This window comes from Petromyzon marinus, chromosome 3, assembly GCF_048934315.1.
Source record: "Petromyzon marinus isolate PM22_M1 ecotype Great Lakes invasive population chromosome 3, UKy_Petmar_22M1.pri1.0, whole genome shotgun sequence".
Classification (NCBI taxonomy): domain Eukaryota; kingdom Metazoa; phylum Chordata; class Hyperoartia; order Petromyzontiformes; family Petromyzontidae; genus Petromyzon; species Petromyzon marinus.
Genome location: NC_133669.1, coordinates 16861612 through 16875047, shown reverse-complemented (window position 1 = coordinate 16875047; position 13436 = coordinate 16861612). Strand labels below are relative to the sequence as shown.

General features: G+C 49.2%; 1 protein-coding gene across 1 annotated transcript; it reads right to left on the bottom strand.

Annotated features, from left to right (window-relative positions):
• Positions 1-22: 22 nt before the first annotated feature.
• On the bottom strand, positions 23-8767 carry PTCD1 (pentatricopeptide repeat domain 1). The gene is made up of 9 exons (XM_032976748.2): positions 7569-8767; positions 6925-7065; positions 6320-6544; positions 4881-4982; positions 3531-4232; positions 2807-2926; positions 1753-1869; positions 867-1049; positions 23-541 (listed from the first exon to the last, which is right to left on the bottom strand). The coding sequence occupies exons 1-9, from the start codon at positions 8133-8135 to the stop codon at positions 434-436; spliced, it is 2265 nt and encodes a 754-aa protein (XP_032832639.2). The 5' UTR covers positions 8136-8767; the 3' UTR covers positions 23-433.
• Positions 8768-13436: the final 4669 nt, after the last annotated feature.

Below are 13436 nucleotides of genomic sequence, written 5' to 3'. Positions count from 1 at the left end.
GGCAACACACAACTCATAAGCGTTAGATGCAGTCGGGTTTTATTGACATGGCAGCGTAATGCTCACTTCCCGCTCTCTCGTGCAGTGTCAAGACAGGGATGAGTGGACGCACGCGAATGTTGCAAACAACCACCACCTCACTTGGCCACTACTTTCATTGCGATGATGAAGTGGCAATTGTAACAACGCCGAGTTCAAGATGCATTATTTCCACGAGTGTCTTCTCTCTTTGTTAGCTCCCACATGGAGGTAGGGTGATGTCCACTGCTTTGTGCCACGTACGACAGCCGGATAGGTGAGGGGGGGTAGGGGGTGCATATTTGTCCAGTCGTCATTGGCACAGGAAATACAGCTCACAGCACTACAGCCGAGTGTGGGAATGATCTCTCGCGGGGAATATTTTATTGTCTCTTGGCTGACAACGCCAACAGATTCACCGGACTTGCGCTGTGTCGTCCACGGCAGAGGTGCGCTTCAGCCAGAGCTGGTAGAACCCACGGAAGCCGTCGATCTTATCCAGATAGGCGTTCGATGCGCTGTACTGCACACAGACAAACATATTGACATTGTGTCAGAGACACACACAACACAAAGATTCCCAATATCCAAACTACAATTGTAACGGGGCTGAATTCTCCGACACAGGCATATTATCCCCCATGCTTTCGCTTATTAAACTTGTCGTTCGCTTAGTAAATAGATTTTAAAAATTTAGTTATAATATAATTATTTTCATGTTGAGTGTCTGCTACTGCTGCTCTGTCATGTACAGCGCTTTGAGATCGTTGATAAAAAGCACTATATAAATAGAATTATTTTTTATTCGGTGTGCGCGGCGTGTGGTGCCGTGGACTGCGTGTGCTGACGTGATCGTATCCGGGTGGGTAGCGGGCTGCGAAGTCGAGCTGCCTCAGGATGGCGGGCGAGGCGGCGATGTGCGACCGAGCCATCTCCTTGAGCACCGCAGTCAGGTACGAGTAGTCGAGACGACGGATCGCCACGGAGATGAGCACCCCGCACACGTGGGAATTCGGAGTCAAGCCACTTGTCTGTAGGAAGCAGAAAACAACAAGCAAGAATCGCACACGCGCATGGATTCTACAACGCTTTCACAAAAAACATTTGTCCTCCAAATTGGCGATAGCGGTATGTTTTTAAAGCGCATAACAAGTTACACGGAGCATCACATACGACTACGCAAGATGACATGCCAATTCCCTTGGCCACTTAGGATACTTTAAGAAATGGGTTTTTTTTTTATTGCAAAGCTTTGGACAGATGGACAGAGATAATGCATTAACGATTTCAAACTTGGTTGGAAAGCATAAAAATACCAAGCTAAGAGATGCACAAACACGTACACAGCACTCGGCAATAAAATCAGATCCCGCGGCAAGATATTTCCTCCAGTGTTGAGGTCAATATTCAACTTAGCGACACGAATTCAAATGTTTACATAAGAATCATTGCAGCGGGAAAAGTTGCTCCAATTAACTTAAGAAAATTTGGTTTGGGCATAACGCATCGCAAGAAGGGACGATGGCTGGTGGGTCAATACTTCTGTCAGAGCGGCAACCAAAGGAGTGGACACGCCTGAGAAGACATCCACCGTAATGAGATCAGTGTGAGATGTCAAAGCATTGTCGGGTAGGGCAGGATGTCTTCATCTAGCAGTGCACTGATCACAGCTGACGATTTTACGCTCGTCCTTGTGCACGTGATCGTGAGCAGCAGCAGTAGCAAGGTGCGCACCCTCATGTCTCTCAGCAGCTGCACACCGTCCTCCTCGCGCTGGCAGCCTGCGGCCAGCGCGCTGTACGTGTGCATGTCAGGGGAGAGCCCCTCCCGCACCAGCTCCCCCACCAACGCCTGCAATCTCGCAAGTGCGCGTTCATGAGCGGGCAAGCGTATGTGTAAAAACAGGCACACTCGTGCGCTCACGCACGCGCACACATGCTATAGACAAGGGCATGCGTGTGTAGTAGGCACATAACGATTCTGTATCCACTCATGCAGTTTGACAAATTGTCGCAAGTCGGGGTCAAGATTGGAGAATGGATTATTTTTTTCGTACAGTCTGCTTTCTACGTTCTATCCAGTTGGTTCTGTCTCTTGTTCCATCAACCTATTGCACAAAATGTTCATGCGACGTAACGTGTAAGTGCACGGAAATGTTGATATATGCGTGCATGTGTACATGTCAGCGCTCATTCGTGTATAGTGTGTGCATGCTTTCATCACAGCATTCGTGTGTGTGTGTAGGTAGCGTGTGTGTCTGCATGGAAGCGTTTAAGTGTGACGTGTGTGTGTGCACGCATGTGTCCATGCTAGTAGGCGGCGTGCGGGCGCGCATGTTTGCGTCAGTGTACGTATGTGTCGTTCTAGTTGTTTTAGACCAGGTGAGAACTCAAGAGCCCAGGTTAGCCTGATTTACAGGAGCGAGCTTGGTTACCAAGATGACAAACGCAAAACAAAGTAGAACAAATAGAAAGCAAAACAAAAACTGCCTCATCACGCGAGCAATAGAAAACGCATAAACGTAAATCAACGTTAAATTAATTCCTTGCTGGCAAAAGCTGGCTGTGGACGATTATTTTTTAGACCGATCACAGTACAACTACAAAATTAAGTTACAGAAAAATGTAACTCATATAGGCTGAACTGCTTTTTGTGTTAAGTTTGTTGTCCTTCCCCCGCACATCCGATTAGCACAGTTGGCTACATACGGTGCGAAAGAAGTTCAACATACACAGACATGTACGTGTAAACAGGCGAGGATGTGCGTGTTTGTGCTTGCGGCCCCTACGCGCGCTGCGGCCAGGTCGCCGGCGCGGCTCCTGCGCCCCACCAGGACGTTGTACAAGGTGACGTCTGGCTCCGCTCCGCAGGCCTTCGCCTCCTGTAGCAGCCGCTCGTCTTGATCAAACTGCCCGGGTCGTAAAGGTGAGGAAAGAGAAATACCAGACACACAGGGGGGGGGAAGTTTGGGGAAACTCAAGGGCAACCGTGGCCGAGTGGGCAATGCACGAGTTACAAGACGTGGAGAGCAATGTGCAGCGTGGTCTTGTGAGGCACGGGGTTTATGTGAAAGAGTAGTGGCATGTGATGAATTGCCACAATTCGGGATCATGGTGAGTCATATCTCTAATAAATATGGTTTGCCAAAGGATAAAAATGAATAATTTGCAGCACTTTGTCAATTCGCTGATGGAAAAATGCCTCTCGACGCTGTGTCAGTCATGGGGCACGTTTAACTATATATCGGCATGTTGGTCAGTGTGGGTTGGTCAAAGTGATGTCCAGAACCAGTTCACTTATCCCTCGCCACTGACGTCAGCCATAACTGGTAATCAAACTCAGGTCACTAATTTCACAGTGCAGCGGGTAACCACTGCCCCGTCACTCTACCCAGGCATAAGATTGATACAATTGGGACAACTATTACCGTCAACGGATCATTCAAACTTTAAGCGTGATGATGAATAATTTGAGTGTTTGCCGTTGTCCGTGTGGATCAGCAGCATGCGAACCTGATCAGCAGGCAACAGCATAGCGAGCTGTGTGAAGATAAGCACGTTGGGGGCCAGGCCATGCCTCCGTAGAGCCCCCAGCACTCCTGCCACACCGCCCAGCAGCGCCAGCCGATCGGCAGGGTCGGGCGCCGCCCTCAGAGACAGCACGTGGCCCTTGGTGCTGCGCCGGCCTGGCTCCAGCAGATTGCCCGGTAACTCGAGGTGACTGCCCGGCGATTCGGGCAAAAGTGCCAGAGATGTTGAGTGCTGGGGAATCTGCTCAGAGTGCCGCTGTGCGATTGCCATCTGCTCGGGACACTCCTCAACATGCGCCCGCTCCCTAGATGCACAGCTCGTCGACAATTGGTCAGTTCTCGTCTGTGGTGCGTGCTCGTGGGTGAGCTGCCACTCGTGTGCACCCCTTGTGCTCTTGTCCTGTCGCACGGAATCTGGATGTGGACAAGCTCTTTGAGAGTTGAACAGTCGCCCTTGAAGGTCCTGGACACTTGCCACTGCCGCACTCGTAGAAGTCCGTCTCTTGGCTCCCTTCTGGCTGCGGACTGGAAGACTCCGGATATTTTTACTCTCACTGGAATCGTTTAGCAGCAGAGCAGTGGCAACCGCCGGGTCGCCAATGTCGCACTGCCGAGCAACGGACAGCAGAAAACTGTAGTTGTGGAGGTTTGGGGCCACCCCGACACGCTCCATCCAGCGCCACAGCTACAACGACAAATCACACAAAGGCACACATATAACAACCAGCTCCACTCACTACCCTTCTTGTGTTTAGTTGTCCTTCCCAACACCTCCGATAAAACGGTTGGCTTCGTACGGTGCAAAAGAAGTTCAACATGCATACCCATAACAGTGATGTCGTCAAGTCACTTATACCAATCTTTGTTTACTCCGAAACAATATAGCATCTGTCTATTTGTAGTGATGTTTGTGTATAATGGTGGTGTATGTTTATTTTTAATGGGATGTGTTGTGTGTAGTGTTGGTGTGTGTGTGTGATTGGTGGTAGTGGTGTGTGTGTGTGGGTAGTCTTCGATTTTAACTAAGATGCCTGTGTATTGATGGTAGTGTGTAGGTGTGTGTTTAGCAACACAGTTGGCACAGTGGGGAACACAAGTGGTGCATCTGCCAGTCATCCCAGTCAAGTGATAACAGCTGGGTCTGTCCCGTGGCCTCAAGGTACACCTATCCTGGTACAAGTACTCTGGTCATGTCACCGCCACTGAGTGGCGAACGCCAATTGTTGTCGTTGTTGAACTGCGGTGTCTTTATTGATGTTGCTGTGTATGTATTTGTGTTGTGCGTCTGTACTGGTCGGTCGTGTGGTGTGTACAATATAACTGTGGTGCAAACCTGCAGGGCGTGGCGAAAGCCCTCCGAGGGATCTCGCCTGGCTGCCTCCAGCAGGAAGCTCAGCGTGGTGGAGGTTGGGACCACACCATTGCCAACCATTTCCTGGCAATCAAACAACAAAGTCAAACCAAGTCAGGAGGCATCCCACAAAGGTAAGATTTCATATGAGCAGCAGAGCCAGCAACCAGGAGGTGCTCCACTACAATTGACTGTGAACCCCACTCCCCCCCAGGTTTTGGGTGAACTAATTCACCCACCCCATCTCCCATCCAATACATCAGTTACATCTCCACCTTACACTTGGTGCTACACTTACTGGGAGCATAAACTGCAACGTCTCTGGAATCAGGTCTGATTTAGGACACCAGCTAGTTACATGTGCAACCAGAAATGTTTTGATAGAATAGGGTTTTAAAGTGGACGCACACAGATGCAGCGCTGTGGGTATTCAACAACGACCAATATAATGATCTGTTCTCCAATAGGCATTGGAGATGGGTAGTCAAGTAGCACTCAGAAGGTCTGCAACCAAGGGGAAGACCTAAAGCCAGACAGTGGAGGCATTGAGACAGTAAGAGAAGCCCATAAAGGAGATATCGACTGATCAACATGAGGAAGCCCTGAAACTGGATGGTGGGATACTGTAAATGTGGATGACTGTGGGGTTATTAATGTTTTACCGATTATGGGTCCTAGCAGAAGAAATCGACAACAAGGTGTGGTGACATCAACGACATTTCTCCCCGAGATCCACTGACCTAGTTTGAAGCCTGTGCGGCATTCAAGTGTAGTGAGCGACTTCCGAGACACGTCGTGTAGAAGGCTTCTTATTTATTCTCACACTTTAAGCACAACACTGAGCGATACATCCATGTAACGTTCTACGTAGCTACACCTAGCTGACCCTTCTACACAACCCCATCGTCGGCGTCTAACTACACAACTGTCTGACTAGCGCAGCGACATCAACGATGAGAGCCTTGCAGAAGATTGGCCACGTGGCCGGACGATGAAGAGAGATGACGGCAAGCAGCGACGCAGCCAGGACCCAGGACCCGCAACAGCACTGAAACCCCTGGTTCGGTCTCCCTTATATACACCCCGGCGCGGCCAAGCCCCGCCTCCGGTCACGCCCCCTTCCAGAACCTTCAAGCAGGTTCCCGGAGCTTCTCGACTGATTCTGCCTTCCACCTTTACCCCCGATAAGCTCCCTTCATAATTAGACATTGCGTAACATGCCCATAACCGCGATTACCCCTTCAGGCCGACAGGTGGCACCCTGTCATTACACAAGCACCAGAACTTAGCAAGACTTCGTTTCAGGATGAAAACTCGGTGTACAGCATGGCAATACTTTTTTTGTCAATGTTAATTGAGTTTCGCTCCTAATAAACAAAGTTATATTACTCCAAGAGTGTCACGATTGGTGTGGCGAGTACCTTGAGCACGTTGATGGCGGGCGCCAGACTACCGTAGCGTGCGTACACCTTGAGCAGGGCGTGGTACGTGAAAAGATGTGTATCCGCTCTTCCAAACTTCTGCTGTAGCTCGGCCCACAGCTTCTCCGCCAAAGCTAGGCCCTGCTCAGGGCGTCCGCACTCCGCGCACGCGTTAAACAGCGCCGTGTAGGTGTGCGAGCTCGGGGTTAGCCCACGCTTCTTCATCTGGGAGACACGGAACACCACGGTAGACTATCAGGAGAAATAGCGGCTCACAGCAATGTACCGAAGGTATCAAAAAGAGTAGGGGGCACCATGGGTTAACTAGGTGAGGCATGAGATTATGGGAGGAGGAGGTCAAACCAATTCCTCGGGAAAATATTTTCAAGGATCTGTTTAGAGGGGGCCACCGACCAGGGGACCAACAGAATCTCAGCCAACAGTGGCAATGTGGAACTTGGCGCAGGACGACACATGGAATGCTGTGGTGACAGCAAACATTCACGCTTGATGTAATTTAGCCCCACTGGTGCTTACTACTACTACTGGTGTGCAGCCAAGTGGCCCTGTGCTGTGTGGGACGGGCGCCAGCTGCCACCGCTCACGTCGTTATAGAGGCGGAAGGCGCGGCGCGTGAGGCCGGCGCGTGCGCACGCCCCGATCAGCACGGTGAAGTTGAACTCCTCGGGCTGCAGGCGCTGCTGCTTCAGCCCCGTCTCCTCAAACAGACGTAGCGCCTCCTCCAGCTGCAACAACAACAAAGATCCCCCGTGTAGCTTTAACAGACTTTTGGGGCAAGCGCTGTTAGCGAGCCACTACGAAGGCCGGCACGGCGCACGAAGAGGTAGGTGGCCAACACAACGCCCGGCCGCCTTCGCCTCCCGAGTGGCGGTGTTAACACACTCACACAAGGCACTCATTTGCGGTCGAATCGACTTTGGGGGGGGGGGGGCCCAGATACCGGTTCAGATGATCGTCACCGGTGTTGGCCGTGTGCGGCTATCGAACTCGGGACGCTGCGTTCATTGCGCAGCGCGCTAACCGCAACACTTACTGCTCTTCAAATGCACGCACCACCCCACGCACCACCCCACGCACCACGCCACGCACCACGCCACGCGCACACACCACCCCACACACCACGCCACACACCACCCAACACACCACGCGCTCACACCACCCCGCACGCTCGCACCACACCATACACCACCCCAGACGCACGGTACAGAGCCCACGTGGCGAGCCGCACCTGTCCGCTCCGCGCCAGGCGCTTGCACTGCACGTGGAACCAGTACGCTGTATCCCTACGGCCTCCCCGCACCCTCTCCTCCTCCTCCCCGTCCTCCTCCTCGTGTGTCGCCGCGCTCTTCCTGAAGAAGGAGCGCGCCGCGAAGCGACTCGAGAGGTTCCCGAGTCTCTTCTTCTCCTCCTCGGCGTCCTCCATCGCCGCCGACTCCGTCCTCTCCCCGCGCTCCCAGGAGGAGGCAGACGCCGCTCGCCTGGATTCCCACCCGCAGCCCGGACCAGGCCTCCCGCAGCCCGCTTCACGCCGCACCTGCCCCGCGGCAAGGGCTCTGCCGAGCGAAGCCAGGGAGCCCAGGGGCCCCCGGCGGGAGCAGCGCGCTACGGCGGCAGTGAGCATAGCGAGAGAGGTGGTGGTGGTATCCTCTCGGCCTCCTTGTGTGTGTGTGAGAGAGTGTGCGGAGTGGCGCTCTCTCTGCGCGTGGAGCGATAACTCAAGCGACGTGAAACGGATTGACCTTTTAGGAATCGCGAAGAAACGATTCCGCGTGCACGCTACGAGAATCGATTCCATGTTTTGTTTTCAAGGGGGCAAAGGCCCCGACTTACGCACGGGGTCGGCTCCTTCGTCGGGCGGTTCGTAAGTCGGGAACGCAAATGGACCGCATCGTACACGCGGTCAAAGTGTTAACAACGCGTTTAAGGCACAGCAACAAAAAGGGAGGCATTGTTACACTCGTAAATAATAAAGTGTTAACGTGTTGCATGTACCACCGTGAGAAATGCTGTATAGTAAGTAAAACGTGAAATAAAGTCACGTGAATAGAAGCAAATATCCGTTTTTAGTTTCACTTGCTGCTGGCTTGCTTGCTTGTCGGAAGAGGACACAATGAGTTCCCACAATTGCACGTACACACGCTTTAACAGTCTGTTGGGGGAACGTGCTATTTGCGAGCATCGCCTATAAAGGCACACGAAGGGTGGCCAGCACCACGCCCGGCCGCATTTGTCTCCCCAGTGGCAATATTTACACACCTTACCACCTTACTCTTTGCTTCTATTGGGTAAAGTCACGTAGGTAAAAAATAAAATAACAAAAATCACGACGTTTCGGCCACAACACAAGCGGCCTTCATCAGGTGAAGGGACGAGACTGTCTGGAGGACAGCGCTGGAGTGGAAGAAGCCACGCTTAGATCACGACCTTTAAGCTGTGTGAGAAGAAAAACACCAAGCGCCTTGACAAAGGAATTCGCATAGAATTTAGCATTGAAATGGCTCATTGAAATAGCTAAGTTAAAGTATACACATCCGCAGAGGCACCCCTTGACAAAGGAATTAGCATAGAATTTAGCATTGAAATAGCTGAGTGATTAGCTTGTAACTGGTCACAGAAATAGCTATGTTAAAGTCAGAGCATATACATTCACCGAGGCACCTAGTACAAATCAAACAGGAGAATTTAGCGAAACAACCACGCTCAGACAGCGGACCTTTAAACTGTGTACGAGCAAACAAGGTGTCCTGACAAAGAAATTAGCATAAAAATTAGCATTTGATTGGCCGATTTTAGAAAAGAGGTGGTGTACGTGCCGGTGGACTTGCCGTTTGGCGCGGGGGGGGGGGGGGAGTTTACCTATTGATGGTGTGAAAAGGGAATTTATAAGAGCTGCGAAAGTTTGGGGTACCACTACTTGAAAAATATACTGTACCATTGAAATTAGTTTAATGTTTAGTTCGATTTAGAACATCTTTCCAATGGTTGCTTAATTTGAAACCATCTTCTCGGTTGAAATTGTGTCTGTGTTTGTAGATCTGAATTGCCTCGTGATCACCCACAGCGTTGTAACAGTGATCAGCCACAGCAGAAGAATTCGTTTTGCCGTGTTTCAAATCTGATTTGTGCTCGCGAATTCGGTCAGAGATGTCGCTTTGTCTCCCCGATATGGCAATCACCGCAGGTACAACTCAATTTGTAAACCCCGGGGTACTGTAAGTCAGGAATGACATCCTTCACGGATGGGATCAGATCACGAATTTTGTGTACTGTATTGAACCGGACCTGGATCTTGTGTTTGTTTAGAATTTTGGAAATCTTTTTAGTAACGCCTGCTATATATGGTAGTGTGATGGCTTTGACCGGAGTATCAAGTGGTTGTTTCTGTATGGAGGGAGAAACAGCTTGGCGGATGGTACGGTCAGAGTAACCATTCCTTTTGAGGGCCAGGTGTACATGTTTTAATTCACTGGTCAGGTGGTGTTGGTCCGAAATGCAATGAGCCTATGGTATAAAGTTTTGATGAGAGAATTATTTTGGGCTGGGTGGTGGTGGGAATCAGGTTTCAAGTAGGAATCTGTGTGGGTGGGTTTCCTGTAGACAGAATGCCCCACTGAGCCATCAGGTCTCCTCTCAAACAGAACATCTAAGAATGGTAGCTTGCCATCTTTCTCCACTTCCATGGTGAATTTGATGGCGGGATGTCTGGAATTGATGTGGTGTAGGAAAAGGTTCAGAGCTGGGAGGCCATGCGGCCAAATGACGAAAGTGTCATCCACATATCTCTTCCACAGGGAAGGTCTGAGGGTGGAAGTCTGGATGGCGTCTGATTCATATTTCTCCATGAAAATATTGGCTATCACTGGTGACAAGGGGGATCCCATGGGGGTACCCTCATTTTGTTGTAGAAGGAGCCATTCCAAGTAAAGTAGGTATTGTTGAGGCAGTGCCTAACCAGTGCAGGTGTGTCGGGGTCTAGTCCATGTTGGACCAAATTTTCAATTATTTCAATGGTATGAGGTACTGGGACCTTGGTCAACAAAGAGACCACATCGAAGCTGACAAGGATATCGTCAGGGGATAGTACAACGTCTTTGACCATAGAGACCAATTGGGCTGAGTTAAGTACTGCTGAGGCGGTCTTGCCAGTGAAAGGCAGCAAGGTATCTGACAGAAAACAGGCTAGGTAGGGGAGTTGATCGTGGATACGATGGGTCGTAGTGGGGTGCCTTCTTTATGAATCTTGGGAAGACCATAGAATCTAGGGGGTCTTGCAGCAGAAGGTTTTAGGGAGGGACGTTTAGTTGGGTCGATTAGGGAGGTCGAACTTGTGATGATCTTGTTGTTTTTTTATCGCTAGGCTATTGGTAGGGTCATTTTTTATTTTTGAGTAACTTCCATCGTTGAGCAGATTCTGGATCTTGTTGTATGAATCTTTATCCATAATAACAGTAGCGTTGCCTTTATCGGCTGAGAGGATGACTATATCACTTCTGTTTTTTTTAAATTCGCGAGTTCAGAGCGTTCATTTTTGCTGTTACTAATGGGTTTCTTAGCATTCTTAAGAATAGTGGCTATTTTAGCTCTCGCAACGTCTGCTTGGATGTGTCCTACGCCTTTGAGGGCTACATCGACCTGAGAGATGATATCATCTACTGGTATGTGTTTTGGGGTGACAGAAAAATGTAGCCCCCTCGCCAGTACTGTTTTCAGATTGTCCGAAATCGGGGTGCTACTCTGATTAATGACGATTTAGTTAACATCTAGTTTTGTTATATGTGGAACTGGGTTCTTCTTTGATAGGTGGTTGAATTTAGAAATCAAGTTAGCTTTACATTTGACTGACAGTGACTCAGCAGAAGAAGAGTCATGTTGTCTACGTGATTCCAATCATAAGGTGACATTTTTTGTGTTAACATTAAATGAGCTCGTAGGAGAGTCCTGTCTAAAGTATCGAGTTCAAATCGGAGTAGCCTTATCCTCTCTGAGATTAAAGATTGGCTGGCCTTAAGCAGAATCTGTTTAGAATTCGGAGAAGATACAGCAGCAGAAGTGAGTGTGAAAGCGATGGGTATTACCTTGTGGTCGCGGCATCTTTTGAGGAAGGTCAGCGTCTCGATGAGCTGTGACTTCTTGTCCCGTTGTCTGTTAAAAGCTCTAACAGATAGGTGAAAACCCTCCCCGTAGAGGTTATCAATTCTAGATTGAAAGCTTTCGTGACTGCAAGGATCCATACCACCTACTCATTTAAGGCTGAGTCGACTTAGGGGAGGCCCATAACCGGTTCAGATAATCGTGACTGATGTTGGCCGTGAGCGGGAATCGAACTCGGGTTGCTAGGTTCGTAGCGCAGCACGCTAACCACTACACCACCGCTCCCCACAATGCGCACTCATTCACGTACCCACACACTCATTCACGTACCCACACACTCATTCACGTACCCACATTCATTCACGTACCCGCACTCAATCACGTACCCACACTCATTCACGTACCCACACTCATTCATGTACCCACACGCACACTCATTCACGTACCCACATTCATTCACGTACCCGCACTCACTCACGTACCCACACACTCATTCACGTACCCGCATTCATTCACGTACCCACACTCACACTCATTCACGTACCCACACTCATTCACGTACCCACACTCACATTCACGTACCCACACACTCATTCACGTACCCACACTCACACTCATTCACGTACCCGCACTCACTCACGTACCCACACAAACATTCACGTACCCGCGTTCATTCACGTACCCGCACTCATTCACGTACTCACACTCACACTCATTCACGTACCGGCACTCATTCACGTACCCACACTCACACTCATTCACGTACCCACACTCATTCACGTACCCACACTTCCAGCGGCATGCTGCGCCCCATTACATCAAGGATTGCTCCACTGAACAAAAAAGTTACGCAGTTTGGTTCGTTAATGCGAGTTGGCAAGTCGGATGGTTAAAGAAATATACCTTATGGAAGTTCGTTCTTAAGTGCGGATGTTCGTAAGGCGATGACTACCGATACGTCGATACAGTATTGTGTGCTCCACACTCCCGTCAATGATTCAATGCAGGGAATCTATTTGATCTGGAGTGATTTTTTTCTGTTCTATCTGGGCACAGACGATTTAACCAAGTTGAGCGGTTTCAATTCAAGGTCATTCGGTCCCGTTTGTCGCATTTCCCTGCTGGGGTTAAATTAATCCTTTGCCTCGAGGTTTCCAAATTACTGGTGTTGGAATTTTCACTTGACCTTCTACAAGACGAGACTGCCATGTAATTTAACAGCTTCGCAACTTACGCCTTAAGTCAGACTTAAATTCACTGGCTCACCACTCATTTCTGCTCCCGAAAGTTGAGGACAATTACAAAACGGCCCCACAATTGTTATTACGGTCTTACAACAGCAATATATACACTACCAAAACGTTTATTTTAACCGATAAATGGCCCTTCAAAGCAGATTGACGTCTACTGTAGTCAAGTTTTACTTTGTATTCCACTAGCATTACGTTTTTTATAACGAATCTGCACCTCCAAATTCCTGTTATATTTCAACCATCCGTAGTGCCCTCATGGTCACTACTTGCACAACGGAATCGCTATATTTGAATTAAAGCGAAACACATATGTACTCTGCCATGGAAATAAGCTTGTGTCCACACATCATTCTTTAAGCATAAATTTAATACACATGGTGCCTTTTTCAAACTTCCCTCATGTACAATTGTGCACTTACGGGCAGTTTCACTTAACAGAACCAGCAAATAAATTCGTCTCCATCCTCGTGATACTGTTCAAAGATGCACTGACATTGATATTGTGCATATATTAAAATTATAAATGAAGGTAAGTTTTGTATACCGGTGCTGTTAGTTCAACTTGGCTTATAAAATTAGCATTTTAATGTTCATTCAAGGGTGACTTGCAGGGATCCCCGACTGAAAAACACTGCCAATAAGTTACTGGAACAAAATCTGAAGTTAATAAGAAAAAAGCTTCCATTATTATGGTTGGTCATTGCTTATTTCCTTCGAACTGCACTCGTTAAACCACATTTCAATTTGCATCT

Excerpts from the sequence above, each read along its gene's own strand:
- PTCD1 (XM_032976748.2), bottom strand. The coding sequence starts at position 8,135 with ATGGAATCGATTCTCGTAGCGTGCACGCGGAATCGTTTCTTCGCGATT. Across the intron at positions 6,545-6,924 it reads CCTTCCGCCTCTATAACGAC|ATGAAGAAGCGTGGGCTAAC; the intron begins GTGAGCGGTGGC and ends CGTGTCTCCCAG. Across the intron at positions 1,870-2,806 it reads GCGACCTGGCCGCAGCGCGC|GCGTTGGTGGGGGAGCTGGT; the intron begins GTAGGGGCCGCA and ends GCGAGATTGCAG.